Here is a 27,526-nt window from a genome sequence, read left to right on the forward strand (position 1 = left end):
ATTCACACTATGTGCATCTGTTAATGATGTATATGCCATTATTTATTAATTTTTTGTTTTATTACTGTTCATTCCTTCCCTAAGTATCATTTGTTTCATTTATTTTTTTAATTTCTATTGGGGTTTTTTTTTTTTTTTTTTAATTATGTACATATATATTTTGGTAGACCTCTGATGCAGGCATTCTACGTCAAAACACAGCCTGCGTTGGGTCAATAAAGACAAGTCCCTGTTCTTTGAGGTTCTTTGTGTTTTCTTTGCTGTACAGATCTTTTTAAATCTTTTTAAACACTGCAAGACCTGAGGGGAGGGGGGGGCCTGGAGAACAGCAGAAGCAAGAGAGAGACACAAGGAAGATGGGGCTTAAATTGGACACAGTTGATAGTTAGCAACATGAAGGTGCCAAGGAGCTGGGCCCTGACTGAAGGGAGAAGGATGAACTCTCCAACCCACCAGGCCTTTGTTCTCTTTACTCATTCAACTTTAGCTTTGTTTGGTTAGCTATAAATGAAACTTTCACATAATAAAAAAACTACAAGCGTGCACAGTCCACTGGCACTGGATGAGATGTATTTGCATCTACTGTTGCATATGGCACCTATTTCAGCACCTGGACTGGAACGTTCCTCAAAATGAGCCTGTGCTTGCCATCTCCTCCACAATATGGGATTTCTTTGAAATGCTGAATAAATATATCAAGGACTTTCAGTTGCAAAGATTTTGAAATTTCGTTTACTTATTATTTCTGGAATTCTATAAAAATTTCAAACTGTAACTTAGTTTTCACTAACTTTTGGACTCAAAATACATCCTCTCTCTGAAAAGCTCTAAATATTACAATACTGCCCCAGGTAAGGCACCAGTATGACAGAAATTACTCAATTTCAGGGTCGGTTTAAACCTTTCAGTTCAGTTGTCTACAATACTACCTTTTCCTTGTAACTGAACAATGGATCAAAACGTTTAAAACTTTACAACATGTATTATAGCTAAACTTAAATGCTAAATAAAGGTTTGGATTCTCTAGGCATCCAACCTCAGTGGAAAATGCCGTTTAAAGGACATTTTTCAAGGACCGATTTTCAAGGTGTCTTTAAAAACAAAAAAACATTGGTGCTGGAATCAAACCTAGGGCTCCTTTTATCAAGGCGCGCTACAGGGGTTAGCGTGTCGGACATTTTATCACGCGTTAACCCCCACGGCAAGCCAAAACACTAACGCCTCGTCAATGGAGGCGTTAGTGACTAGCGCGGCAGGCGGTTTAACGCACGGTATTCTGCGCGTTAAACCCCTACCTTGCCTTGATAAAAGGACCCCCTAATGTTATGGTAGGCATGGTTAGGCACAATTCACATCAAAGGGAGGTGACAGTAATGTAGGCCTGAAGAACCCAGGCCTACCTTTGCTGGAGGTACCATTCTCTAACCACCACGTGATTGGCACGCGATCAGTGGCTGCTTTTATGACACCCACCGACAATGGTGCCAGTTAGAGAATCCAGGCCAAAGTGCCCATCTGTACACCGAGTAATGAGATGCAGAAAGCTTGCATAACTCGACCTAGCAAAAGCAGTCTATACCCATTGTAGTGCATTTGGTTTGTTAAGTGCAGCTCAAATAACATTTTAGCAGAGCAAAATTAACATTGCATACTAAAAGGCAATCATGCATATTCTCCATCATCTTTATATATTACACTCTAGAGCTTTTTTAAAAAAATATGCCATGAAGTGCTTTACTTTAAAGGAATTAATAGAAACAAAAGTTTTGTTTCTTTGTTTTTTCAAACATTGAACAAGTGAAGAGCAATTCACAAAGTGACACTAATGTGCAGGATCTGGAACTGCGATCAGTCCCTAGGCACCTTGAAGTTATCTTTCTCTCTGCGGATGGCGCCCATGGTTGCAATGGCGTCACTTTCTCCAGCATGCTGCTGCACACACTTCTCCCTGCCAGCCAATTCAAGGGAAAAGAAGAGCCATTTTAGTCATCGTACACAGATAAAGAAAAGTTTATCGTAACAATCTAAAAGCCAATATTCATTTCTCTTGTAGTCCTGTAGTCTCCTATAGTCCAGGGCACTGCTGCACAGGGATAGTGAGCCTGAGAATAATTAAATGAAGGCCAACAGGCAAAGAGGAATTTTGACATCTTGGAGAGTTGATGGGTGCATGAAGCTCTCTTTATATGACAGTGAGGAGAGGTGAGTTAAGCAACGTTGTGCAAACGTTTACACGCAGGGATAGGTATTTTAAGCTGATAGCAAAACCTGGCCTAGTCAATGTAAGCAAGCAAGCAAAGATGAGGCAGGGAAGAAGAGCTTTGAAGAACCTTAAGGGGTGAAAAGGAAATTTTAGGTAAGGACAGCATAAAGAACTTAACTGACTGAGATATAGTGTAAAGCTGGTCCTCAAGAGCTCCATGTAGGTCACAATTAATTCACTTAAGAGTACCCGATTACTATTCAATGTATTGTAAACCGCTTTGGATGAATCTCTTCATGAAAAGGCAGTTAATAAATCCAAATTTTTTTAAAAATTAATACGAGGATTGTAAAAGACTGAAAGCACAGTTACTTACCGTAACAGGTGTTATCCAGGGACAGCAGGCAGATATTCTTGACTGATGGGTGACGGCACCGACGGAGCCCCGGTACGGACAATTTTAGAGTGATCTCACTCTAAGAACTTTTAGAAAGTTCTAGCTCGGCCGCACCGCGCACGCGCGCGTGCCTTCCCGCCCGACAGAGGCGCGCGGGTCCCTCAGTTAGTATAAGCCAGCTAAGAAGCCAACCCGGGGAGGTGGGTGGGACGCAAGAATATCTGCCTGCTGTCCCTGGATAACACCTGTTACGGTAAGTAACTGTGCTTTATCCCAGGACAAGCAGGCAGCTATTCTTGACTGATGGGTGACCTCCAAGCTAACAAAAAGAGGGATGGAGGGAAGGTTGGCCATTAGGAAAACAAATTTTGCAAAACAGATTGGCCGAAGTGACCATCCCTTCTGGAGAATGTATCCAGACAATAATGAGATGTAAAAGTGTGAACTGAGGACCAAGTAGCAGCCTTGCAGATTTCCTCAATAGGAGTGGAACGGAGGAAAGCTACAGATGCTGCCATTGCTCTGACTTTATGGGCTGTGACAGAACCTTCCAGTGTCAGTCCGGTCTGAGCATAACAGAATGAAATGCACGCTGCAAGCCAATTAGACAACGTACGTTTAGAAACAGGACGTCCCAATTTATTCGGATCAAAGGACAGAAAGAGTTGGGGAACTGATCTGTGGGGTTTCGTACGCTCCAGATAGTAAGCAAGAGCCCTTTTACAATCCAAAGTATGCAGAGCTTGTTCCCCAGAATGAGAATGAGGTTTTGGAAAGAAAACAGGTAAAACAATGGATTGGTTGAGATGAAATTCAGAAACAACCTTGGGGAGAAACTTTGGATGTGTACGCAGAACCACCTTGTCATGGTGAAAAACCGTAAAAGGTGGATCTGCAACCAGTGCATGAAGCTCACTGACCCTCCTGGCAGAGGTAATGGCAATAAGAAAAAGTACCTTCCAAGTGAGAAATTTGAAAGGAGAGGTAGCTAAAGGTTCAAATGGAGGTTTCATTAAAGCGGAAAGAACCACATTGAGATCCCAGATAACCGGAGGGGCTTTAAGAGGTGGTTTCACATTGAAAAGCCCACGCATGAACCTGGATACCAGGGGATGAGCTGAAAGAAGTTTTCCATGGACTGGCTCATGAAAAGCTGCAATGGCACTGAGGTGGACCCTGATGGAAGAGGACTTCAGGCCAGAATCAGACAAAGAAAGAAGATAATCCAACAACGTCTCCACCGCTAGGGAAGTGGGATCAAGATGATGAAGAAGACACCAGGAAGAAAACCTCGTCCACTTTTGATGGTAACATTGTAGAGTGGCTGGTTTCCTGGAGGCATCCAGAATGGAACGAACGGGCTGAGACAAAAGAGTATCAGTCGAGTTCAGCCCGAGAGATACCAAGCCATCAGGTGTAGAGACTGGAGGTTGGGATGCAGAAGGGTTCCCTGCTGTTGCGTAAGCAGAGAAGGAAACAGAGGAAGAAGAAAAGGTTCCCTGGAACTGAGTTGAAGTAGAAGGGAGAACCAATGTTGCCTGGGCCACCTCGGAGCAATCAGAATCATGGTGGCTCGTTCCCTCTTGAGCTTGAACAAGGTTCTCAACATGAGAGGTAGAGGAGGGAAGGCGTACAGGAACAGATTCGACCAGTCGAGGAGAAAAGCATCTGCTGTGAGACGGTGTGGAGAGTAAAGTCTTGAGAAGAAACGGGGCAGCTGGTGATTGTGAGGAGCTGCAAAGAGGTCTATCTGAGGAGTGCCCCATTGAGTGAAGATAGACTGTAGAGTTACAGGGTCGAGTGTCCACTCGTGAGGCTGGAGAATTCTGCTGAGTTTGTCCGCTAATGAATTCTGTTTCCCCTGAATGTAAATAGCTTTCAGGAAGAGATGATGATCTATGGCCCAATTCCAGATCTTCTGGGCTTCCTGGCATAACAGGCGAGAGCCTGTCCCACCCTGTTTGTTGATGTAGTACATCGCAACCTGATTGTCTGTGCACAACAGAAGGACCTGAGGAAAGAGAAGGTGTTGAAAGGCCTTGAGGGCGTAAAACATCGCTCTGAGTTCCAGGAAATTGATTTGATGCTTCTTTTCCTGGGCTGACCAAAGACCCTGAGTCTGGAACTCGTTCAAGTGAGCTCCCCATGCGTACAGAGAGGCGTCGGTGGTGATGACTAGTTGATGAGGAGGCTGATGGAACAGAAGACCTCTGGATAGATTTGAGGATACCAACCACCATTGCAGAGACTGACGAAGAGATGATGTCACAGATATGTGTCGTGAGCAAGAGTCCGACGCTTGGGACCACTGGGTCGCAAGGGTCCATTGAGGAGTGCGCAGGTGAAGACGGGCATGAGGTGTGACATGAACTGTGGATGCCATGTGTCCCAAGAGCACCATCATTTGTCTTGCTGAGATGGACGGCAGAGGAAGTACCTGGTGACATAGAGACTGAAGGGTCTGAAGCCGATTGGATGGCAGGAAAGCTCTCATGAGGAGTGTGTCCAGGATCGCTCCAATGAATTGAAGTCTCTGAGTGGGAATGATATGAGATTTGGGTAGATTGATCTCGAATCCCAGAAGTTGCAGAAACTGGATGGTTTGGTTGGTGGCCAGAAGGACCGCTTGGGCAGAAGTGTCTTTGATCAACCAATCGTCCAGGTAAGGAAATACCTGCAGGTGGTGAGAGCGCAGAAAAGCCGCCACCACAATGAGACATTTGGTGAATACCCTTGGAGATGAGGCAAGACCGAAGGGCAGCACCTTGTACTGGTAATGACAATGATTGATCATGAATCGGAGATATGGTCTTGAGGTTACATTGATCGGTATGTGAGTGTAAGCCTCTTTGAGATCGAGGGAGCATAGCCAGTCGTTTTGATTTAGAAGGGGATAAAGTATGGCTAAAGAAAGCATCTTGAATTTTTCTTTTACTAGATGAATGTTGAGATCGCGAAGGTCCAGGATGGGTCTGAGATCTCCTGTCTTTTTGGGAACTAGAAAGTAACGGGAGTAGAATCCCTGCCCCTTTTGATCTAGAGGAACTTCCTCTATAGCGTTCAGAAGGAGGAGGGATTGGACCTCCTGAATAAGGAGGGCTGATTGAGGACTGTTCAAAGCAGACTCTTTTGGCAGGCTTTGAGGTGGGAGAGTCTGAAAGTTGAGAGAGTAGCCGTGGCGGATGATGTTGAGGACCCATTGGTCCGAAGTGATTACTTCCCACCGGCTGAAGAACAGAGAAAGTCGACCTCCTATTGGTTGAGGCAGGAGAACAGGAACAGGGATACTGGCTATACTGCGGAGAATGAAGTCAAAAGGGCTGTGACTTCTGCTGAGGAGGTTGTTTCGCAGGTTGCTGCTGTTGCTGCTGTCGGGGAGGCTGACGTTGCTGTTGCCTCTGACGTCGAGGTTGTTGAGCAGTGGTAGGCAATGGACGGGCTGTGAAACGGCGTTGATAAGCCGATTGCTGCCTGTATGGTCTCGGTGGAGGAGGCTTCTTTTTATTCTTGAGCAGGGTATCCCAGCGCGTCTCATGAGCCGAGAGCTTTTGGGTGGTAGAGTCCATGGAATCCCCAAAGAGCTCATCCCCTAGGCATGGGGCGTTGGCTAACCGATCTTGATGGTTAACATCAAGCTCGGATACCCGAAGCCAGGCCAAACGGCGCATAGCCACCGACATAGCTGTCGCTCTGGATGTAAGTTCAAAGGTGTCATATATGGACCTAACCATAAACTTACGAAGTTGGAATAGAGACGACAAGCAGGAGTGAAAAGATGGATGTTTTCTTGAAGGAAGATACTTCTCGAAGGAAGCCATGGTGGTAAGGAGATGCTTTAAATAAAAAGAAAAATGAAAAGCATAATTACTAGCTCTATTTGCTAACATAGCGTTTTGGTAGAGCCTCTTACCGAATTTATCCATGGCCCTTCCTTCTCTGCCAGGAGGGACAGATGCATATACACTGGCTCCTGAAGTCTTTTTAAGGGTGGATTCGACAAATAAGGATTCGTGTGGAAGTTGAGGCTTGTCGAACCCAGGAATGGGAATTACCTTGTATAGAGAATCCAGTTTACGTGGGGCCCCTGGAACAGTTAAAGGAGTCTCTAAATTTTTATAGAAAGTTTCCCTCAAGATATCATGAAGGGGAAGCTTCAAAAATTCCTTTGGAGGCTGATCAAAATCAAGGGCATCCAAAAAAGCTTTAGACTTTTTGGATTCAGCCTCCAAAGGAATGGACAAAGACTCACACATCTCTTTCAAGAAATTGGAGAAAGAGGAAGTGGTCTGCTTGGAGGATGGGTCAGGGAGAGCCGAATCCTCCTCCTCTGAGGAACATTCTCCTTCAGAAAGAAAGGGTTCCTCTGAGTCCCCCCACAGATCAGGGTCTCTGACATGGGAAGAATGGTCCCGAGACTCAGGTGTCGATGTTTGCATGTGTCGGGTTTTGCGTACCGACTTACCCGACCTCATCGATACCGAGTCAGGCGAAGTTATCGGTCGCACCGGTGCCGAAGTCTGTACCGATTGATGGTGAGCTGTCGGCTCCGGTGCAAGGACTGGCATCGATACCGATGAAGTTAGGTGAAGCGGTACCGAGACAGTAGAAGCAGGTAAGACAGGTTCGACAACCGGTACCGACACGGGTTGATGTACAACCGGTACCGATGGCTCGGTGCGGACTGGCACCGGAAGGTTCGGTGTCATTATAGCAGGAAGGAGTCGTTCTAATTGCTCCTTAAGCTGCACATGAAGGATGGCCGTAATGCGGTCATCGAGGGATGGCACCGGTACCGCTTTTTTCTTCTGCGGTACCTGCGGTGCCGCTCTACGCCCCGGAGATGAGGAGCCCGATGTCGAGGGACTCACCTCAATAGGGGCGGAGCGCTTCCGCTGGCGTCTAACCGGCGGCAGGACTGGGCTCACTGCACTCGAGGCCGGAAGACGTTCCAGCGGGGAAGGCTTCTTAGCCGGCTTACCTGACTGTTGGGATGCCGGTGTGGAATCACGCGGCGTCGAAGACGAGGGTGCCGACTGAAGCGGTGCCGAAGCCGGAGTCGAAGGAACGGGGTCGGACATCTCGGCACCGAATAACAAACGCTGTTGAATTAAGCGATTTTTTAATGTTCTTTTCTTTAAAGTAGCACAGCGGGTGCAAGAAGAGGCCTGATGCTCAGGACCCAAACACTGCAAGCACCAGTTGTGTGGGTCCGTGAGAGATATAGGCCTAGCACACCGCTGGCACTTTTTAAAACCCGGTTGAGGGGGCATGAAAGGGAAAACGGCTTCCGCCAAATCGAAGGCCGAGGCTTCGATGGTGGCAGAAGGCCCCGCCGGGGAAAAACCGAAATTGAAGAAAAAAGAAGTTTTTTTTTTTTTTTTTTTTTTACCAAAATAAAAGTAAAGTAATAAAAGAAAGTAATAAAGTCAAAAGTTTACGCGAGCGGGAAGGCAAGTTATAAAAAAGTTTCAACAGCCGTTGAAAACGCGTCTTCTTAGCTCCGCGGAAACTAAGAAACTGAGGGACCGCGCGCCTCTGTCGGGCGGGAAGGCACTCGCGCGTGCGCGGTGCGGCCGAGCTAGAACTTTCTAAAAGTTCTTAGAGTGAGATCACTCTAAAATTGTCCGTACCGGGGCTCCGTCGGTGCCGTCACCCATCAGTCAAGAATAGCTGCCTGCTTGTCCTGGGATAATTATTGTTTCTGGTGGAATTCAGTTTTGTCATGTGTATAAAATGGAAAGAGCGTTGGCAGTTCAAAAAGGTTACTATAATAAATTTAAGGATGTGTGGAGACCATTATTAAAGTACTAGTATTTTAGCCCGTTACATTAACGGGTGCTAGAATATATGGCTGTCTGTCTTTATTTATGTCTCTCTCCCTGCTCCTGTCTCTTTCTTCCTGTCTCTCTCCCTCCTGCAATTTCTCTCTCTCTCTCTCTCTCCTGTCTCTGTCTGTCTTTCTTTCTGACTCTCTCTGGTCCCCTGTCTGTCTTTATTTATGTCTGTCTCTCCCTAGCCTCCTTTGTCTGTCTGTATTTATTTCTGTCTCCCCCCCACACACACTTTCCTTTGCAGAAGCAGCAGTGATATTTCCCTTCCCCTCCAGATCCCTGTGAAGTAGTAGCAGCATTTTCCCCCACCCACCCCTCATTCCCTTCTCTCCCCCCCACCACTTTTCTTTGCAGAAGCAGCAGTGATATTTCCCTTCCCCTCCAGGTCCCTGCTGAAGCAGTAGAAGCATTTTCCCCCCCCCCCATTCCCTTCTCTCCCCCCCACCACTTTTCTTTGCAGAAGCAGCAGTGATATTTCCCTTCCCCTCCAGGTCCCTGCTGAAGCAGTAGAAGCATTTTCCCCCATCCCCCATTCCCTTCTCTTACAGTGAGCTGCCCTGCTCTGTTCGGCCCCTTCCCTTCCCTTCTCGCGTGCTGAAGGTTCTCTGCTGGGGCTGAAGGTTTTTTTTTTCGGCGGCTCTTCTCACGATCCCCGTGGTGGCTGATCCTCCTGTTCAAAGCGGCCTGCTGAGGTTCGCGGCCGGCTGTAACGAACCTCGCAGGCCGCTCTCCAACTCGGTAGCATGTTCCCTCTGACGCGATCACGTCAGAGGGAACGTGCTACCATGTGGAGAGCGGCCTGCGAGGTTCGTTACAGCCGGCCGCGAACCTCAGCAGGCCGCTTTGAACAGGAGCGGTAGCGGTTGTAGCGGGAAGGGGGGGGGGGAGTCGGCGATGTGCAGGCCGCTGGACACAGCACACATGAGATCCCCACAGGAGATGAGGCGCCGCTGCTGACAGCCAAGGTAGGTGCTGGGAAGAAGGCTGGGGACTCACGCATGCGCACTCCTGCGACCACAGACCTACAGCGCACGGAACACGCAAATATGAGTGCGCATGCGCGAGTTAGCCTTTTATTATATAGGATTATAATGAATAATTTACACTTTTCCCAATTTTAATACTCCTGTGGATTTGGGGTGGGAAGGGGGATTCTTGGTTTTCCACTAATAATATATTTATGAATGACATAAGATATTATTTTCATGTGGTATATTTTAGTTGTATATGAATTTGGGAGGGGGGTGGGGGTTAAATCTTCTTGTTGTATGATATTGTAGATTTTCAAGTGATGTTGTACTAGAATTGTTTGATATTAGTTATAAAATGAATAAAGAAATTTAAAAAAAAAAAAAAAATTAATACAAGTATGCATCAAATAGATTTGTATACCAAAGAGAAACTTGACTTCTTGATGTTCCGTTTGGGGGAAAAAACACAAGGAAAACTATTTCATGCAAATCTATCTTCTGCATCCTGAAAACCTGCCTTGCCTGGGGCACTTGAGGATCAGAATTGGCTACCCCTGGTGTGATGGAAGCCAGTGCTGATTATTATGAGGACATGAGCAAGGTGCTTTTAGTTCGAGCAAAGGAAAGGAGTCTTTTTTTGCAATCTAATCAGGTTGTTTCTACAAAAGGCAGTTTGGGAATGTCAGATTGTATTGCCTGTTTGCAATCCGAGATTAATATTTACAGAGAAGCTAAACTTTGAAATAGGTCATGATTTTATAGCAGGCTGGCAGGTCTGACCTTTGCACTGTAATTCCCCATAAACACATACCTCACTCTCATAAAAGGGTTAAATGTAAATTCTTCTGCAATAGTGGATGGTATGGTGGGTACGCCCCTGTCATACTGCTCCTGTAAAGAAAATGGTATAATAGTTTAACCTCCGGTCTACATCAGCAAAGCAGGAAACAAAATCCACCGCTGTGAAAGTGTTGGTATGTGAAGTTCAGCAGATTGCTGACAAGGATTACATTCCAGAGAGTGGGGGCTACTCCAGAAGGCTTGTTGGTGAATGGGTCAGACCAATGGTCCATCAAGCCCAGTAGCCCATTCTCACGGTGGCCAATCCAGGTCACTAGTATCTGGTCAAAACCCAAGGTGTAGCAATATTCCATGCTACCGATACAGGGCAAGCAGTGGCTTCCCCCGTGTCTTTCTCAATAACAGACTATGGACTTTTCCTCCAGGAACTTGTCCAAACCTTTCTTAAAATCAGCTACGCTATCTGCTCTTACCACAACCTCTGGCAATGCGTTCCAGAGCTTAACTATTCTCTGAATGAAAAAAAATTTTCTCCTATTGGTTTTAAAAGTATTTCCTTGTAACTTCATCGAGTATCCCCTAGTCTTTGTAATTTTTATGTGATGGTTAGAGATATTCCTTGGGAAGACCTTAGCAACCTTATAGGTGTACAAAGAGGGACATATACTAAATTTATAAAAATATGGGGGCCATTGGCAAAATATTGTAGTGAATAGTCAGCACTTCTTCTCTTCTCCTTTTTCGTTTTCTTTTTTAGCACACTAAAGGGGGGAGGGAGTTGGAAATAATGTTACATATTATGTTATACTATGATGTATAATATATGTATATTTTTTATTGAAAATATGATGAAGGGTGGGTGGTGGGGTGGGTATTGATTTTACCAGATGTTTATATGGCAGGTATCAAAGTGCTATTCTGATTTGGGTAAACTCCAAGATCAAAATTGGCGGGTTTAAAATAGTTTGGAAGCATTGGATCATTGCAGGTATACAGACTTTGAATGATGTGATTATAAATGGATCATTGCTTTGTTTTTCACAATTGCAACATAAATTTGGTTTAAATAATTCACAAAGTTTTAAATGGTTGCAGTTGAAGCAGGCCATCCAGGAAGGGTTCCCTGAATGGAAAGTTCTTAATTCTCAGTATAGTTTGGAATTCCTGTACTTTCAGGCGGATTTCTTGGGTCACCAAGCCGCACAGTGGTATAAATTGATATATGGATATCTGAATAAAAAACAAAGAACTGGTCTTAGGGACATTTGGAGCATTGAGCTTGGGCGTCAAATTTCTGCCTCTCAATGGCCACGTTTTTGGTCTTGGAGAATAAAAACTACAAGGGAAGCATCTATGAGACAGACTTGTTTTTTTTGTTGCATAGAGCTTTATGGACCCCAGTTCGTTTACAGAAGTTGGATAGTTCAAGATCCAATAGATGCTGGCATTGTGGTTTAGAAGTTGGGACATTAGATCATTTGATATTTTTCTGTCCCTGTATAAATGCCTTTTGGAAGTTAATTTGGCCCCAAATTAATTCATTGTTAGAAAATCATGTTGCCCTTTCATATGATACTATATTATTTGGTACTTCAATGAGATTTAAAAGCCAAATTTCAGCGAATAATAATAAACTTTTATTAAGAGGGGCGTGGCTTGGAGCGCGCACGATATGGCAGCTTAACCGCAGCGCTCCCGTATCCAGGCAACAAACGGAAAAAAAATAAAACTTTCACTTTGTCTAATCGCTATAAAAATAACATAAAACAACGTCGGAAATGGCAAGTATGAAGCAGGGAAAATCTGAAAAACCTTCAACATCGGGTATATCAGCAAAAAGAACAAAAGTAACTCCCCTGTCACCATCGAGTGTGCCGTTCCTGATGGAAACTGAAGAACTCACTGAAAAGTCCGATATAATGACTGAACTGTTCAAAATAAAACTGATGCTGACTGAAAATGCCAATAAAATCTCTGAAGTTAAAGAAGAACTTCTCAACATGAAACAAGAGATCCAAACCGAAAGACAGAGAATGGCAGTGATGGAAGAAAAAATGGAGAAATTTGAATCCTTCACACAAGAATATGATAAAGATAAAAAAGAAGTAGCAGCTTTAAAAAATCAATTGGTGGATATGGAAAACCGAGGAAAAAGAAAGAACATCAGAATTTTAGGGCTGGCTGAAAATATTGAAGGGGGAGATCCTGTACAATTCTTGGAAAATCTTTTACCTAAACTGCTTCAGCTCAATTCAAAAAATGCCGTTAGAAATAGAAAGAGCCCACAGAATCCCCATAAGAAAGCCAGTAAACCAGGCTGCTCCAAGACCTTTGATATTCAAGGTATTAAGGTACCAACATGCTCAGGAAATATTAAAAATGGCAAAAGCAAATAAAAACTTGAATTATAAAGGATCAAAACTGATTTTAGTTCCTGATTTTGCTAAATATACTGCAAACATAAGAAAACAATTCCTCACATACAGACAGCAGTTGAAAGAAAAAGGTTACATATATGGAATATATTATCCATCCACTATGAGAGTATCCAGTGGAAATAAATCCATATATTTTCAAGACCCTGCAAAACTGAAAGAATTTTTGACACAAGAAGAACCTATGTTTACATAAAAAACAGAATAAAAGGAACAATTCAGCTGAAGAAAGAAGAAAGAAGATGGAAAAAAGGGAAAAATAAAGAAGATTATTAAAAAAAAAAAAAAAAAATAAGACATAAGAAATGTTACTAACTGGAAAGATAATTTATTGATATAGTGGATGCAATAATATAATATTATTTTATCAAATTAATTATTAATAAAATACTAGCATCCACATTCATTAATACTAGTGAAAAAAAAATAAAATTTTTTTTTAATTATTAAAATATAAATAAATAAATTATAAAACTAAAATATTTATATAAAATATATATTTTAATCAAAATAGAGAATTTATTCAATTATATAAGCATATTAACTTATTATGATTAATGAATAATGAACATGATTTACAATGAATTTATCATTAAAAATATTGAAAGGAAAATTTGTTGTTGTTATATTGAGAATAAGACTTAAAAATGAAATATATTAATTTATTATAAAAACAATATTTTAATTCTATGTAAGAAGATTGTAATTTTATGAAATATATACAAGATAATAATTTGATTATTGAAGGGATTAATTAATAAAATAGGTGTCTATTATAAAATTTTTATTTAATTCAATTATTCAGTCATATTAACTTATTATGGAAAAATAAGGAATTAAGTAATTGATTGGTAGATAATTAATAAAATAGGAATTCATTATAAAACTTATTTATTGATATAAAATGTATATTTTATTCAAGTATTCATTCAAATTAATTCATTATGAAGATGATCTATGAAAATGATTGAAATGCATTATTATTAATATTAATATTTTTATAAAAATGGATATATTTAATTTACATGATGAATAACAGATATATAGAGAATAAGAGCTATATTTGTAATATGTTTATTTATTAAGAGTATTATATTACATGTATGCATGATATTGAATTTAATTTTATGAATCAAATATATATAATTCTCAGTAAATTTATAAAATTTTATAGATTAAATGGATATAATTTTCAATTATATAAGGGTGGAAGTATAAAGAATGTATTGAATTTAGAAATATGTTTTTAAATAATATAATGAATTATTAGTTGCCTGGGGATGGAGATTTAGGTTTTGCATGACCAATGCGTGTTCCAAATCAGAATATGATAATGGGTGGGGGGGGAGGGAAAATAATGGGTGGGATAGGAGATAAATTTTTATTGAATGTGCTAGGAACTAATCTTGTAAATTATCATAGAATATTGGTTAAAACATAATTATTAATTAGATGGATATAAAAATGTATTCGCTGAATGTCAATGGTTTAAATCATCCTATTAAGAAGAAGAAATTATTATCGTTCCTTAAAAATCAAAATGCGGACATTTACTTCATTCAAGAGACCCATCTTTCGGAAATTGAATCAAAAAAATTATCTGGAGGTTGGATTTCTAAATGTTTATTTGCACCGGCTTTAAAGAAAAAAGCTGGAGTGGCTGTTCTAATAAACAAAAAATGTAATGCAGATTTTAAATTAATTAATTATGATCCCTTAGGTAGATGGGTACATATCGAAATGGTTCTGGGAAATACAACCCTGAATTTATTCAATTTATATGCTCCTAATACGAATCAAATGGAGTTTTTTAAACAAATTCAACAATTACTTTTACCACTGGCTACATCTAATTTAATAGTAGCAGGGGATTTCAATGCTGTAATGGATCCGATTTTGGATAAAAAACCAAGTAAAGTTATGAAATCATTAGGCTTAGATAATTTGATACTATCTTGTGATTTAGTAGATATATGGCGAATTCTTCATTTTAATGAACAGGAATTTTCTTTTTGTTCTCAGGTCCATAAATCTTTTTCACGAATTGATTATATATTTGTTTCTAATAATATAGCGCAGCGTATACTAAAAGCAATAATTGATCCCATTATAATTTCAGATCATGCTGGTGTGTGGATTAATCTTCAAAATTATGATGTTGAAAACTTTGATTCAATATGGAGATTTAATAATGATTTACTAGCGGATTCAAAATTTCTTGAAGATTTTAAAATAAAAATGCAAGAATTCTTTCAATTTAATGAATCAGATACTATTAATGCTGAGATCTTATGGGATGCTTTTAAAGCAACTATGAGAGGAAATATTATTTCATACTCAACATTTATTAATAAACAAAAAAAAAACAATTTCTTGAAATGGGAAAGCAAATTAAATTATTAGAAAATAAATTAATTGAGAAATGGGAAAATAATACATTACAAGAAATATTAAAATTAAAAGTTAAATATAATGAGATTTCTTCTCAAATTGTGAGGAAAGACATTTTCAATAAACAAGTACAATATTATGGAAATTCAAATAAAGCGGGGAAATTATTAGCAAATTTTCTTAAAGTAAAGAAAAGAAAATCTAAGATTATTGCAATTAAAGATACACAAGGTAACACACATACCAACACAAAAGATATTATAACACAATTTCTTGATTTTTACAAAGAATTATACACTTCCAATTCTTATAAAAATAAAGAACAAGACGGATTAACTTTTTTAAATTCATATATTGGACCAAATATTCCAGATCATATAAAAGGAAGTTTAGAAGAACCTATATCTTTAAAAGAGTTAGAAACAGCATTGAAGTCTCTTAGAGTTGGATCCGCTCCAGGTGGAGATGGGTATACTGTTGAATTTTATAAATTTTTCCAAAATATCATATTACCACATCTGTTAAATTTGTATCAATATCAAATAAAGAATGAAAATATTTCTGGTACTATGGCAGAATCGATAATTATAGTCTTACCAAAACCAAACAAAGATCCTACTCTGGTTTCAAATTACAGGCCTATTTCATTATTGAATGTGGATAACAAATTAATGGCTAAAGTATTAGCATTAAGATTGGCAAAAGCTCTTCCTTTCATTATTGATGTACATCAAACAGGATTTATTGCTAAAAGACATTCATCAAATAATACTAGATTAGCATTCCACTCATTAAATTTAGCAAAAAATATAAATGATCCAGCTTTTTTAATATCTTTAGATGCAGAAAAAGCCTTTGATAGAGTGGAATGGAATTTTATATACCAAGCTTTACAATGGTTTGGTATAGGATCCGGTTTTATTAAAATGATTCAGACATTGTATAGCTCTCCTGGAGCAAGATTATATATTAACAATAATTTATCAAATAGATTTAACTTGCATAGGGGAGTTAGACAAGGATGCCCTCTGTCTCCTTTACTTTTTGATATTGTCCTAGAACCTTTATTAATTGCAATAAACAAAACTAAGGAGATAAGGGGAATATCATTTACCAGTTTTGAATTTAAATTATCTGCATATGCAGATGATATATTATTATATTTAAGAGAACCGGAAACTACTATTCCATGTATACTTAATCTAATAGAAAAATATGGTACTTTTTCTGGATATAAAATTAATTGGAACAAATCTGAAATTCTCCCAATCAATGTTCATTGTACCAAAGGATTATTTGACCCATATTCATTTATTTGGAAAGAGGATGGAATAAAATACTTAGGAATTATGATCAAAAATACAATTGAAGACACAGTCAAAGAGAATGAAAAACTTTTATTGAAAAAAATAACAGAAATGTGTGAGCAATGGAATCCATTACATCTTTCTTGGTGGGGAAGAATTCAAACAATTAAAATGATGATATTGCCTGTGGTTTGTTACCAAATGAGTATGATTCCAATATTTTTTCAGGGGTCATTTTATAAAAAACTTAACAATGTTCTTACAAAATTTGTTTGGTGTGGGAAAAGACCAAGAATCGCTTTAGTATCATTACAAAGACCAATTATGGAAGGGGGGGTAAATTTTCCAAATTTTTATAGGTATCATCAAGCCTATATTTTAAGACAGGGTATGTATTGGATCCTCCCAGATCTTTTAGAAAATGTACCAGATTGGCTGTATTTAGAATGGCGGCTCCTGTTCCCTTTATATCCAGAACAGTTAATAACTATAACAATGCCTAAAAGATACAAAGACCACAGAATTTTATTTGACACTTGGAAAACATTGAGATACATCAGTAATCTGTCACCAGAACCTATTGCTAAATCTCTAAATCAATCAATATGGATAAACACCAGGATCAGAATTGGCGGATTTAAAATCGTCTGGAAACAATGGATAAATGCAGGAATACGAACATTGAATGATGTCATATCAGAAGGTTCACTGCTTAGTTTTTCACAATTGCAAAATAAATTTGGATTAAATAAAACACAATATTTTAAATGGATGCAATTGAAGCAGGCCATTCAGGTAGGGTTCCCTGAATGGAAAAATCTAAATAATCAATATAGTCTACAGGTTCTATGTTTCCAGGCGGATTTTTTGGGTCACCAAGCCGCAAAATGGTACAAATTGATATACGGATTTTTAAATAAAAAAAAGAAAACAGGTCTTAGGGATATTTGGAGTATTGAGATTGGTCAGACAATTTCTGAGTCTCAATGGCCACGATTTTGGTCCTGGAGATTAAGATCTACAAAGTCAGCATCTATGAATCAAACATGGTTGTTCTTATTACATAGAGTGTTCTGGACCCCAACGCGCCTGCAAAAAATAGATAGTACTAGATCTAATAGATGCTGGCATTGTAAATTGGAAATAGGGACGTTAGATCATTTAATCTTTTTCTGTCCCTGTGTAAACGCATTTTGGAATTCAATTTGGCCCCAAATTAATAAGTTACTAGAGAATTATGTAGGACTCTCATATGATACCATATTATTTGGCACTGCAATGAGAACTAAGAGTCCGATTTCAGCAAATAATAATAAGCTATTACTAATACTAACAGGAGTCGCCATGCAACAAATTACTCAAAATTGGAAAGATTATACCAAATTAAATTATACATTCTGGTGGAATTCTGTCTGTCATATTTATAAAATGGAAAAAATATTAGCGTTACAACAAGGGAATCTTCTTAATTTCAAGAAAATTTGGCAACCATTGACTAATTATTCTAATGATTAGTTTTCTTAGCACAATGATAAAAATTATATATGATTGGGGTGGGATTTGATTAATTATTGGAAACATGTTATATAAAAAGGGAGAGGGATTTATATTTTTATGTTATTGTATAATCTTTATCATATTATATTTTAAATACTATGAATTATTAATGATAATATACTAGATATGTAATAATTAATAATATTTACTATGACTCAGATATTGTAAGAATGGAAAATTTATAAATAAAAATTTAAAAAAAAAAATAAATAAATAAACTTTTATTAATATTAACAGGGGGTTGCCATTCAGCAGATTACAGGGAATTGGAAAGATTATACTAAACTGAATTATACTTTTTGGTGAAATTCAGTGTGTCATTTATAAAATGGAAAGGGTATTTGCTCTACAACAAGGCAATTATAATAAGTTTAAAAATATTTGGGGGCCATTGACGATTTATTCTGGTGATCAGACATCTTAAACACCTAAATATTGGACAAGATAAGGGGGGTGGGATTATCAAGGATAATAATTGATAATTGTTATTTATTAGTATATGGGTGGGAGTGGTGGGTTTCTTATATAATTATTTATTTGGAATAATACAAATAAGAATGTCAAGTGATGAATTAAGATATTTATGAATGATTATTGTACACTTGTAATTTTTGAAAATGAATAATGATTTAAAAAACAACAACAACAAACAAAGTGCTATTCTGGAATAATTTGTTGTAATATACTCTTCTGTGCACTTGTTGTTTAATTTGAAAACGAATAAAGAATTATTTTAAAAAAACCTTATAGGTGTGTACGAGGAGATCGTTTTTTGAGTACTGTTGTCCCATTTACCTTTGCCCAAGCTAATTTTTCTTTGATGGCACTGTTGTGTGGCTCCACATGGCGTGCAAACTTTAAGTTATTGATTGTGTATTCATGACCGCAGTAAACTCTCTGCAACAGAAAAGAACAAAGAAATTAAATCTAAGAGTAGAAATGTAGTGAAATAAACTGCATTCAGAATTCTTAAGTGGTAGGATAGCTGTATTAGTCCACTTTTAAACACAGAAAAGAAGATGATACTTTTTTATTGGACTAACATATATATTTCTGATCTGAAGAAGGTATTGCCTCCAAAAGCTAATAAAAAAATGTATTAAGTTAGTCTAATCATCTTATTTTCTTTTCTTTGGTTAATTTCTGTTTATTACATTCAGGATTTTGGAGTCTCGGTTTGCAGGGTTTCTGCTTATGTTAAACAATTAACTGATCTTACAACTGATTGGCAAAGAAACATCTTTCAGATTTTCCTGCATCTGATAACCCTAGTCCTCAAAAGACTCCGGTTCTTCCATAGGTTCCATTTCATTTTCACTATAAGGAGGCCTTTTTAGAGCCTTTGCACATAAAGGCAAATCTTTATCTTCTTTTTATAAATTGCCCTATCATTTATACTTTAGATAATACCTAAGTGATGTACAAAATAGTAAATTAAAAAAATAGAATGCCATTAATAAATAGTAAAGTAGTTCAATCCCACACTCAGCAAGCCATTTGTAAAACAAGCTGGAAAATGTGAACATTTACAGCTCAGACACCCTATGTAAAATGGAGCTTTATGTAGTACATCTTAACATGCTTTTACTACCACATTAGAACAGGAAAAAATACTCACTGTCTCCGGTGGAAGTTTGCCCAAAATCTCAATCAGAGCTTTATACATCTCTTCTGCAGTTCCTTCAAAGAATTTTCCACAGCCAGCTACGAACAGTGTATCACCTGAAACAATTACATGTCATTAAGGAATTAGATATACTTACACAAAATTAAAAATATTCTGCTGTTTATTTTATACTGCCTGCATATTGCGCTTTGAGTAATGCATTCTTTTAAACAAATAAAATGTTATCATCCTAAGTCATGCAGTTCTACTCTGCTCGCAAGCTGCTTAGATAATTGTTGGCATGGTACAAATAATGTAATTACAATGAGAAAATTAGTTTGAGGTTTATGATGTCATTAATACAGTGATTTTATCAATCTGTAAGAAGCGGCCCTTGCCTTTTAGTTCCAATCAGAAGCAGTATCGTGGATGTCACAGAACCTAGCTGAGTGCCCTCCAGTGATACAGAAGCATACATCAGTAGGAGAAATAAAGCCCTGACCTGTGAAAACAGCAGGTGGCTCAGAACTGTTTGGTTTCATCACCAAATAGCAGATATGTCCAGATGTATGACATGGGGTATATAGGCACTTCACATTGAGAGATCCCACCTATAAACAATACAGCAGTACATTACATGCAAAATAGACATATTTGAAAAAAGAGGAAGAAATGGGTTTAGAGGAGCCTAAACAGTGTTTTTCCTCCCTTCTCCCTCCTGTGCCAAAGTCCTAAATTCCATCCAGGCAACCTTGGACACTGGGACAACCCGAGTCTAGCCTTGGTTTATCCCATGGCATCTCTGAGTGTGCAATACCAGATCACTACCAAAACATAGACTGAAAGCAGGTCTGGGTAGCCTTTAAACTCTGCATCTCATATTTTACTCTCATACTAAGACTACACAGATCCGCTTTTTCATGGAAATCTTAGTGAGCTTTAATCCCATAATTCATCCTCTTCTTGTACAAGTTGTCAAACAAAAGGCAATTATATGGTTAAAATGCAAATGGTTGGAGGAGTTAATATTAAAATCTGTTTCTAGTTTTAAGCTACTTTCTGATGAGAACACCATGTCTGTGCATGTCCCCAGCTCATTTTCTCTGTTTGGGGATTCTGAGTGGAGGCTCCGTTAGACCTGGGTGAAAGTTCTCTTGAAGTAGATTAACTCTAATGTACTTCTCTTAGCATTGAATTGTTTTAGTCAGCAAAGCATTTCTGCAGTTTCGGAAAAGGTGTAATACTGGGTCATGAAAACAAGAGACATTGCAGTAGGGTTTGTTAAGAGTACAAATATATAGGAAGCCTTTAACTGAGTCTTACTCGATCCAGACCAAACTCAAGCAATCTGCAGTTCTGGGAGGTGTGGCCTAGTGATTAGAACTTCCATCTCAGCACCCTGAGATTGTGAGTTTGATCCCAACCTGCTTGCTCCTTGTGACCAGAGAATGACATGGAGACAGGTACCCACAGTTAATTGTCGGGGATAGAGACAATCTTTGTTCCCATATTGAGACTAGTATCAATATGTAAAAACTTAACACATCTTAGACAATTGGCATAAGCTACTTTTGGATTTCAATGAACTACTGTTAGTGACATCATTTGTGTCTTTTCTGCCTTTGAGTCCTGTATGTTGGATCAGATTCCTACCATCTGCAATGTCCTTCCATCATGTGTCCATCATTGCTGGAATCAAAAGACATTTCCAACATTTAATAGACACTTATTTTCCTGTTCATCCACTACACAGTTTAGGTTCTAATTACCTTCTCAGATGATGTAAAAACATAAGCACTGATCGAAATGGAAGGCTCTATTTGTGATTTATAAACAGTTGTACAGAATATTGTCCCTTTTTATACTTTAATAAAAAGATTTAAATATAAGGCTTGTGCAAATGAAGACAGATTTCGTGGGGATGGGGTGGGGATGGAGACAAACTTTGTTCTCATGTCAGTCTCTACTTGTGACTCTATTGTCCCAGGTTACACAGTTAAATTGTGAGCCTGCCAGGACAGATAGGGAAAATACTTAAGAATACCTGATTACTATTCAATGCCAATGCCTAAGCAATTGAAAATAGCAGTCAGAAACAGCAGTATTGAAGCACTTATCAATGCTTAAATAAAAGGCGACTGGAATCGTGGCTAGGTAGCCGCTTTATGCCGCAGAACGTCAAAGTAGGAATGGCCAACACCGGAAGTGGTGTTAGGTGGGCTAAAGCGGCTACCCAGCCACAATTCACACCAAGATAGGCAGCCATAATGTAGGCCTGGAAAACCATGGCCTACATTTCAGGCGCCTATCTTTGCGGCTAGACCGCAGAAGCCGATTGCAGCAGGGGAATTCCTCCCTTCCCATCAGCTGAGCAGCAGGAACTTCCCAAAGCCATGATTCTGTAACCGGCGCCCAAGCTGGATTGTCTGTCAATCATTTGAGGGTGCCAGTTACAGAATCACGGCTTTGGGGAGACCCTGCCGCTCAGCTGATGGGAGGGGAATTTTCCCTGCCGCAATCAGCTGAGAAGCCACAGTAGGGAACCCCCAAACTCCACCACAAGTTGGCCAGTAGGAGGGATATCCACTCCCTCCCACAGCCAACCCCGAACCCCCCCAGACACACTGTCTGCGGCAGGAGAGATGCCCACTCCCTCCTGCTAGAACCCCAAAAAAATCCCTGGCAGGAGGGATGCCCAATCCTCCTGCCAGCACCCCCCACCTGCAACATTCCCAGCAGGAGGGATGCCCACTCCCTCCTGCCAGCACCCCCTAACATCCACAGCAGGAAGGATGCCCACTCCCTCCTGCCAGCACCCCCCCAAGCACAACACCCTGAAATCCACCTGGAGCCCTCCTCGGACCATTATCTGCAAGTCCAGCTAGAGGGATGCCTACTCCCTCCGGCTAGCAGGCTCACCTATTCAGAATGGTGGGCCTTCCCCTTTCTGATGCATCCTGGGATGCACTGGAGAGGGGCCTAAAACTCCGATTGGCCAGATTCCTAAAGTCGCTTCCATGGGGGAGGGAGGGGGGGAATTCCCCTGCTGCAATCAGCTGCTGCGGTCTAGTGGCAAAGATAAGCAGCTGAAATTTAGGCCAGAGTTTTCTGGGCCTACATTTCAGCTGCCAATCTTGACTGAATAGGCGCAATTATGTAACCAGCACTCTCAAATGATTGACAGGTGATTGGTGTCCGATTTTAAGGCGACTGCTGACTTGGGTGCCGGTTACAGAATCCGGCCCAAAGTGCTTTAAACTAGGACCCAATACCTTTCACCTACAGCACTATGTCAGAAGAGCTAAACAACTATGCCAATCTGAAGACCTAGCTTCTATTTACAGACACTTTTAAGACTCAGATTATTTGTTTTACCTTAAATGTCATTAGGTGTGATACTTTCTGAGTGAGCGCGCCAACTCTGCTATCTCCTCCATACACTTTTAACCCAGACACCAATTTCACAAGTTTCTCATTGCCTCCAGCATGGTCCCTACAAGGCCAAAATGAAATTCTTCAGGGACAGGAAGATGAGCGTTATAAGACTCACATCTTAGCAACAAGCCGTGGCACACATTTTCTCTAAATTTATCCTTTCTGGTTACCCTAATGAATTTATAGATTTGACAAATTGCAGTAAGTCTATCCCAGACCTGCCCTGGAAGACATTCAAGAGTATCTCGTTTCAAAAACATTACAGAGAACTTTATGGATACACAAACTAAATTCCTGCAAGTTTATCTTAAGATAAATATCCATTTTACTGCAAGAAATGCAATGTACAGTAAGGATGCAGCACCGAGGTCTTCAGCTTGGAAAAGAGATGGCTGAGGGGGGGGGGGATACGAGAGAGGTGTACAAAATCCTGAGTGGTACAGGGTCTATCCAGTAATGTCATTTCTGTGTAGGATGCTGGGCAGCGCTGAAGGGGCATGTACAAATGTTTTATTTTTAGGGGCCAATATGTAAATCATATCTTGAAAAAGTTATAACTTTCCCCTTCCACTGAAAATGAAGGGACAAGAGATGGGAACTGGTAGGAGTTCTGTTATGTCATTGACTTAGATACTGATATGTTTGTATGGTACTTTGATGTATTTATTGTTTTGAGTCCTTAGGGAGGAAAGTTATTCTGAGATGTGGCAGGTACTTGTGACCCAGACTGGCCACTGTCAGAGACAGGATGCTGCAATTAATGGATTTGGTCCAGCTTCACATGGCTCAACTTACATTCCTGTAGCATATAAGCATGAAATAAAATAAATAAATAGAACAGAAAGGTAAAGAAATAAAACGTCTGAAGCAAAAATGATACAGAAAAATGACAAAACAATTTCACACAAAAAATGACAAAGGAGGGAGAAATATTTGACCTGGTTCCTTAAAAAAGTTTGTCTTACAGCCCTGCTTACAGGTAGTCTCTAAAATATATGGACAGGTGTAACAATGTATTAAAAAAGCTTTGAGTGGAGAGACGCCTCAGGTTTTACATGCCTGACAAGATAGGCGGGTTGGGGGTCAGGGAGCTCCGTGGCCCCCTTACTGTTCCCAGGTAGCAACCCTCAGGCAAAAGAAGTCAATTCCATAAACACTGCAATATTTTCTAAATGTGCCTTTTTAATGAAAGGGTTTACTTGTTAAATACACTTTCTAGAGATAAAGATTTTGATATTATTCTGAACCAGCTCCTAAAATCACACTCACAAAAAGAAATGAATGTTCAAAATTAAATTTACCAGTGGTGATGTGTGGTAAGTACTGTAGTCAGCTTAACCCCATGCTTCTTGACAGCATCCACAACCTGTAAGAAAACAAAAAAAGTGTGTGAAGCGGTACATATAGACTCAAGGCAATGCACCAGAGCCAGACTTGACAGGACAAAGACACAGTGTGCTAGCCCAGTCTATTCAAAAGCAAGAGCATCTGATTTCACCCGTTACCTTTTGGGGTTGTACTGGGTCCACAATAGCTGCCTCCTTGGTTTCCTCATCAATAAGGAGATACATATAATTATCGGTTAATGCTGGAAGTAGTTCCACCTTCATATCTGACTGAGTAACCACTTTAGAATTTCTAAAATCAGATTCAATGTGAGCTCCCAAGAATCGAGTTCCCAAATAACCTTAAAATGCAAAGACATATTTCAGGAAATTACTACTTCTTATAGTGCTACTAGACATACGCAGCGCTGTGCACGAAACAAGTACACGATATACAAGAAGGAAAAATAAGGAAATGTTTCTAAGAGACATGGATACTGAAGAAGTGAGTAGGAGTTGGGAGTTAAGAGCAGCTTCAAAAAGGTGGGCTTTTCCCTAGATTTGAACGTGGCCACAGACAGAGCTCGATGAAGTGATTCAGGAAGCCCGTTCTAGGCATATAGCGCAGAAAATCAATAAATCAAAACAAATCTCAAAATTCAAAAACAGTACAATAAAGATCTGGCAGAAAAAAATGACGAAGTTGACAGAGAGGAACCTAGAACTTTCCGGGATGCGTGTAAATAGATGATATTTAGTTGAAACGGCCAACCTCTTTAGGAGGTGTATAAATATAGTATATTTAGCCGCAATAGTAAAGCTAGTCTTATATGTATATACGTATGATGGGCTGGGGAGGGCTTCAATGGCTGGGAGGGTGAAGATGGGCTGGAGTAAGTCTTAACAGAGATTTCGTTAGTTGGAACCCAAGCACAGTACAGGGTAATGCTTTGTATTCTTGCCCAGAAATAGCTAAGAAGAAAAAATTAAAAATTTAAATTGAATCAGGTTGGGCAGACTGGATGGACCATTTGGGTCTTTATCTGCCGTCATCTACTATGTTACCATGTATGTTACTATGTATACATAGGATGACTGATTTGGTACAAGGAGGATCAATGTGCCAGTAACGAAAGTCGGATGATTATGGCATAATCATGTCAGGATTCATAACTGCATTGTAACTCTGTGTATTTCAGCATAGAGCCCATGTACACCTCACAGAAGCTCTTCATTAACGTCTCTACAGAAGCTCGTGTAAACCACTGTGAACTGACTCCCCCGTATAGAAGCTCTCAATAAACAATGTCATGCTAAAACTCCTGCCTGCATGGAGATGTCCAGCTTTACTTGGCAACACTTGTTTATACCTTACAGCAAGCGGTGCCATAGAATATCTCCATCTGGGTATCTTTAAAGCGATATACAGCTCTTTAGCTAAGAATATCACATCATCAGATACATTGAAAAGTCACTTGCATGCTTCCATGAGAAATTTTATATTTACACTGAAATTTAATAAAAGGTCGTGCTCTCACTACACCTCTGATCAAGGCTATTCTCTAAAGGCACATAGGTGCCTACAAAATATGAAACAGCAGCACAAAAGCAGTTGAAATTGCAGCTCCGAGTGGTCACAGACATTTACAACTGTTTAAGATACATGAATGTTTTATGACCAAAACACCTATTTCATAGCTCCACCCAAACCAGTTTACACCCAGTATAAAGCAGCCACGGGCACTTATCTGGTTGTCAGCTATGCAGTTAGGCCAGCAGCTATAGCTTTGGAAGTTTATGAGAGGGCTTACAAGGTAGAAGATGAAAACTGAACTGCCAGCTGGAGGCTAGATCACATGCAAGGTTTAAAGAGTAACCCTACAAATTGTTATATTGTAACAGATATGATTGTTAAATTATAACCCATTCTGAGCTCTCTGGGGAGGACGGGATATGAAACCAACTAGTTAACTAACTAACTAAATAAATAAAGAGTTCCATTAAATGTTTGATCATGCACTAAAACTTTAAAATAAACAGAAAGCATCTTGGATCAGGTACTACTAAATCCAGAAATTAGTCTATCCAGCCCCTTTTTTTCTAGCAATGTCACAAGCATTTGCCTGTTTTATGCATACAAGCAGGACTGGCACCCCCCAGTCTGGTCTCCCTCTCAAAGTCTGAAGGTTCAGAACTGGTGGCATTTTAAAGTTCCTGGGGGGGGGGGGGAGAGTTTTAAAGCAACATCTGTCAGAGAGAGAGAACCTGATTCCCAAAGTGAAGCGATTTGCCTCCGATCCCCAGATTCCGCACGGGCTAGGCGCCCGCCTAGGGCAGCTGCACGGCAATGCAGACCGGCGGCTCCCATTGGCTGCGCGCGCCAGAGAGACGCACAGACTGCACGCGCCGACGGCGTGGTTGGGGGGAGGGGACGTAGGGCGGAGGCGTCAGCCAGTCCCCTGCAGCAGCGGACACCCGAACCGCCCACCGAGCTCAGGCGCAGTCGGAAGAACCCCGGGGGGGGCTCCAGAGCCAGCCCCCCGCGACGACAAGGCGGCCCGCAGCGCACGTACCTCCGCCGCCCAGCAAGGCTCGAGCGCAGCGCTTGAACCCGGAGCAACCGACCCTCATTGTCGGCCCCGCCTCCTCTGTGACGTCACAAAGCGCTGGCGCCAGGCGTTTGCGCAGTGCCACTGCCCCGTCCCTTCCTCGGGTGACGTCATCCGCGCGGCCGCACTCTTAGAGTTACCCCCGGCAACGGAGTCTGCGCAGAAGAGCTCTGCCCCTCTTGTGGCCAAATGTTTCCCTGGAATTTCTAGTGCTTGCCCTGGTGCGGAAATCATCTGGGTTTTTTTTTGGGGGGGGGGCAAAAGGTGTCATTGTGAAAGAAGCAAACTGAAATCTGGCCCTGCTTTCTTGCCTGGGATGGCTGCATTTTCCATTCCTAGTAGCTTTGTTCTATTTGCTAGTCTTTGTGGCAGAGACGAGAGAATTTTGCTAATAGCTGGAAAAGTGAAACAGCAAAATTGCTTGCTGGAACTCTTTCTAGTGCCACCATTTTTCATTTTCCTCCCTAAGGCTTGCCACTAGGAGACAAAAAAGATGTCTTGCTGTCTACCTGAAGGAGTCTGGGACTGGTTTTCTCTTTAATGAAATGCTGAATTATGTTTAGCTGCAGACCTAACTTATCTCCTGTTCTAGCCTGCCTGCACTGGGTGTTAGCTGGGACATAATGACCTGCTAGTGTGAGCTTAGCACCAATGATTG

The 27,526-nt window shown here is 40.2% G+C and overlaps 2 protein-coding genes across 5 annotated transcripts in view; one reads left to right on the forward strand and one right to left on the reverse strand.

Annotated features, from left to right (window-relative positions):
- Positions 1-1,597: 1,597 nt before the first annotated feature.
- Positions 1,598-26,958, reverse strand: LOC117369241 (hydroxyacylglutathione hydrolase, mitochondrial-like). 3 transcript variants are annotated; one of them, XM_033963502.1, is made up of 9 exons: positions 26,833-26,958; positions 24,440-24,621; positions 24,236-24,300; positions 22,875-22,992; positions 20,002-20,110; positions 19,512-19,615; positions 18,689-18,790; positions 10,214-10,293; positions 1,598-1,948 (listed from the first exon to the last, which is right to left on the reverse strand). In XM_033963502.1, the coding sequence occupies exons 1-9, from the start codon at positions 26,888-26,890 to the stop codon at positions 1,849-1,851; spliced, it is 918 nt and encodes a 305-aa protein (XP_033819393.1). In that variant the 5' UTR covers positions 26,891-26,958; the 3' UTR covers positions 1,598-1,848. The 3 variants fall into 3 exon arrangements, with proteins under 3 accessions (XP_033819393.1, XP_033819392.1, XP_033819394.1); XM_033963501.1 differs by lacking the exon at positions 26,833-26,958 and adding an exon at positions 26,525-26,675; XM_033963503.1 differs by lacking the exons at positions 10,214-10,293; positions 26,833-26,958 and adding an exon at positions 26,525-26,675.
- LOC117369242 (hydroxyacylglutathione hydrolase-like protein) overlaps positions 26,951-27,526 on the forward strand; it is a 29,040-nt gene continuing 28,464 nt past the window's right edge. The window contains exon 1 of one of the 2 annotated variants that reach the window (XM_033963506.1): positions 26,951-27,089. The gene's annotated coding sequence lies outside the window, so the exon portion shown is untranslated. The remainder of the gene's footprint in view (positions 27,090-27,526) is intronic. The other variant, XM_033963505.1, reaches the window with a different exon arrangement.

Source organism: Geotrypetes seraphini, chromosome 11 (assembly GCF_902459505.1).
Source record: "Geotrypetes seraphini chromosome 11, aGeoSer1.1, whole genome shotgun sequence".
Taxonomy (NCBI): Eukaryota; Metazoa; Chordata; class Amphibia; order Gymnophiona; family Dermophiidae; genus Geotrypetes; species Geotrypetes seraphini.

Coding starts and splice junctions, on each gene's coding strand:
- LOC117369241 (XM_033963501.1), bottom strand. CDS start 26,627: ATGGGAGCCGCCGGTCTGCATTGCCGTGCAGCTGCCCTAGGCGGGCGC. Junction 10,294..18,688: donor AAAAATTAGCTTGGGCAAAG/GTAAATGGGACA, acceptor TTTTCTTTACAG/GAGCAGTATGACAGGGGCGT. Junction 1,949..10,213: donor AACCCTTTTATGAGAGTGAG/GTATGTGTTTAT, acceptor ATTGGCTGGCAG/GGAGAAGTGTGTGCAGCAGC.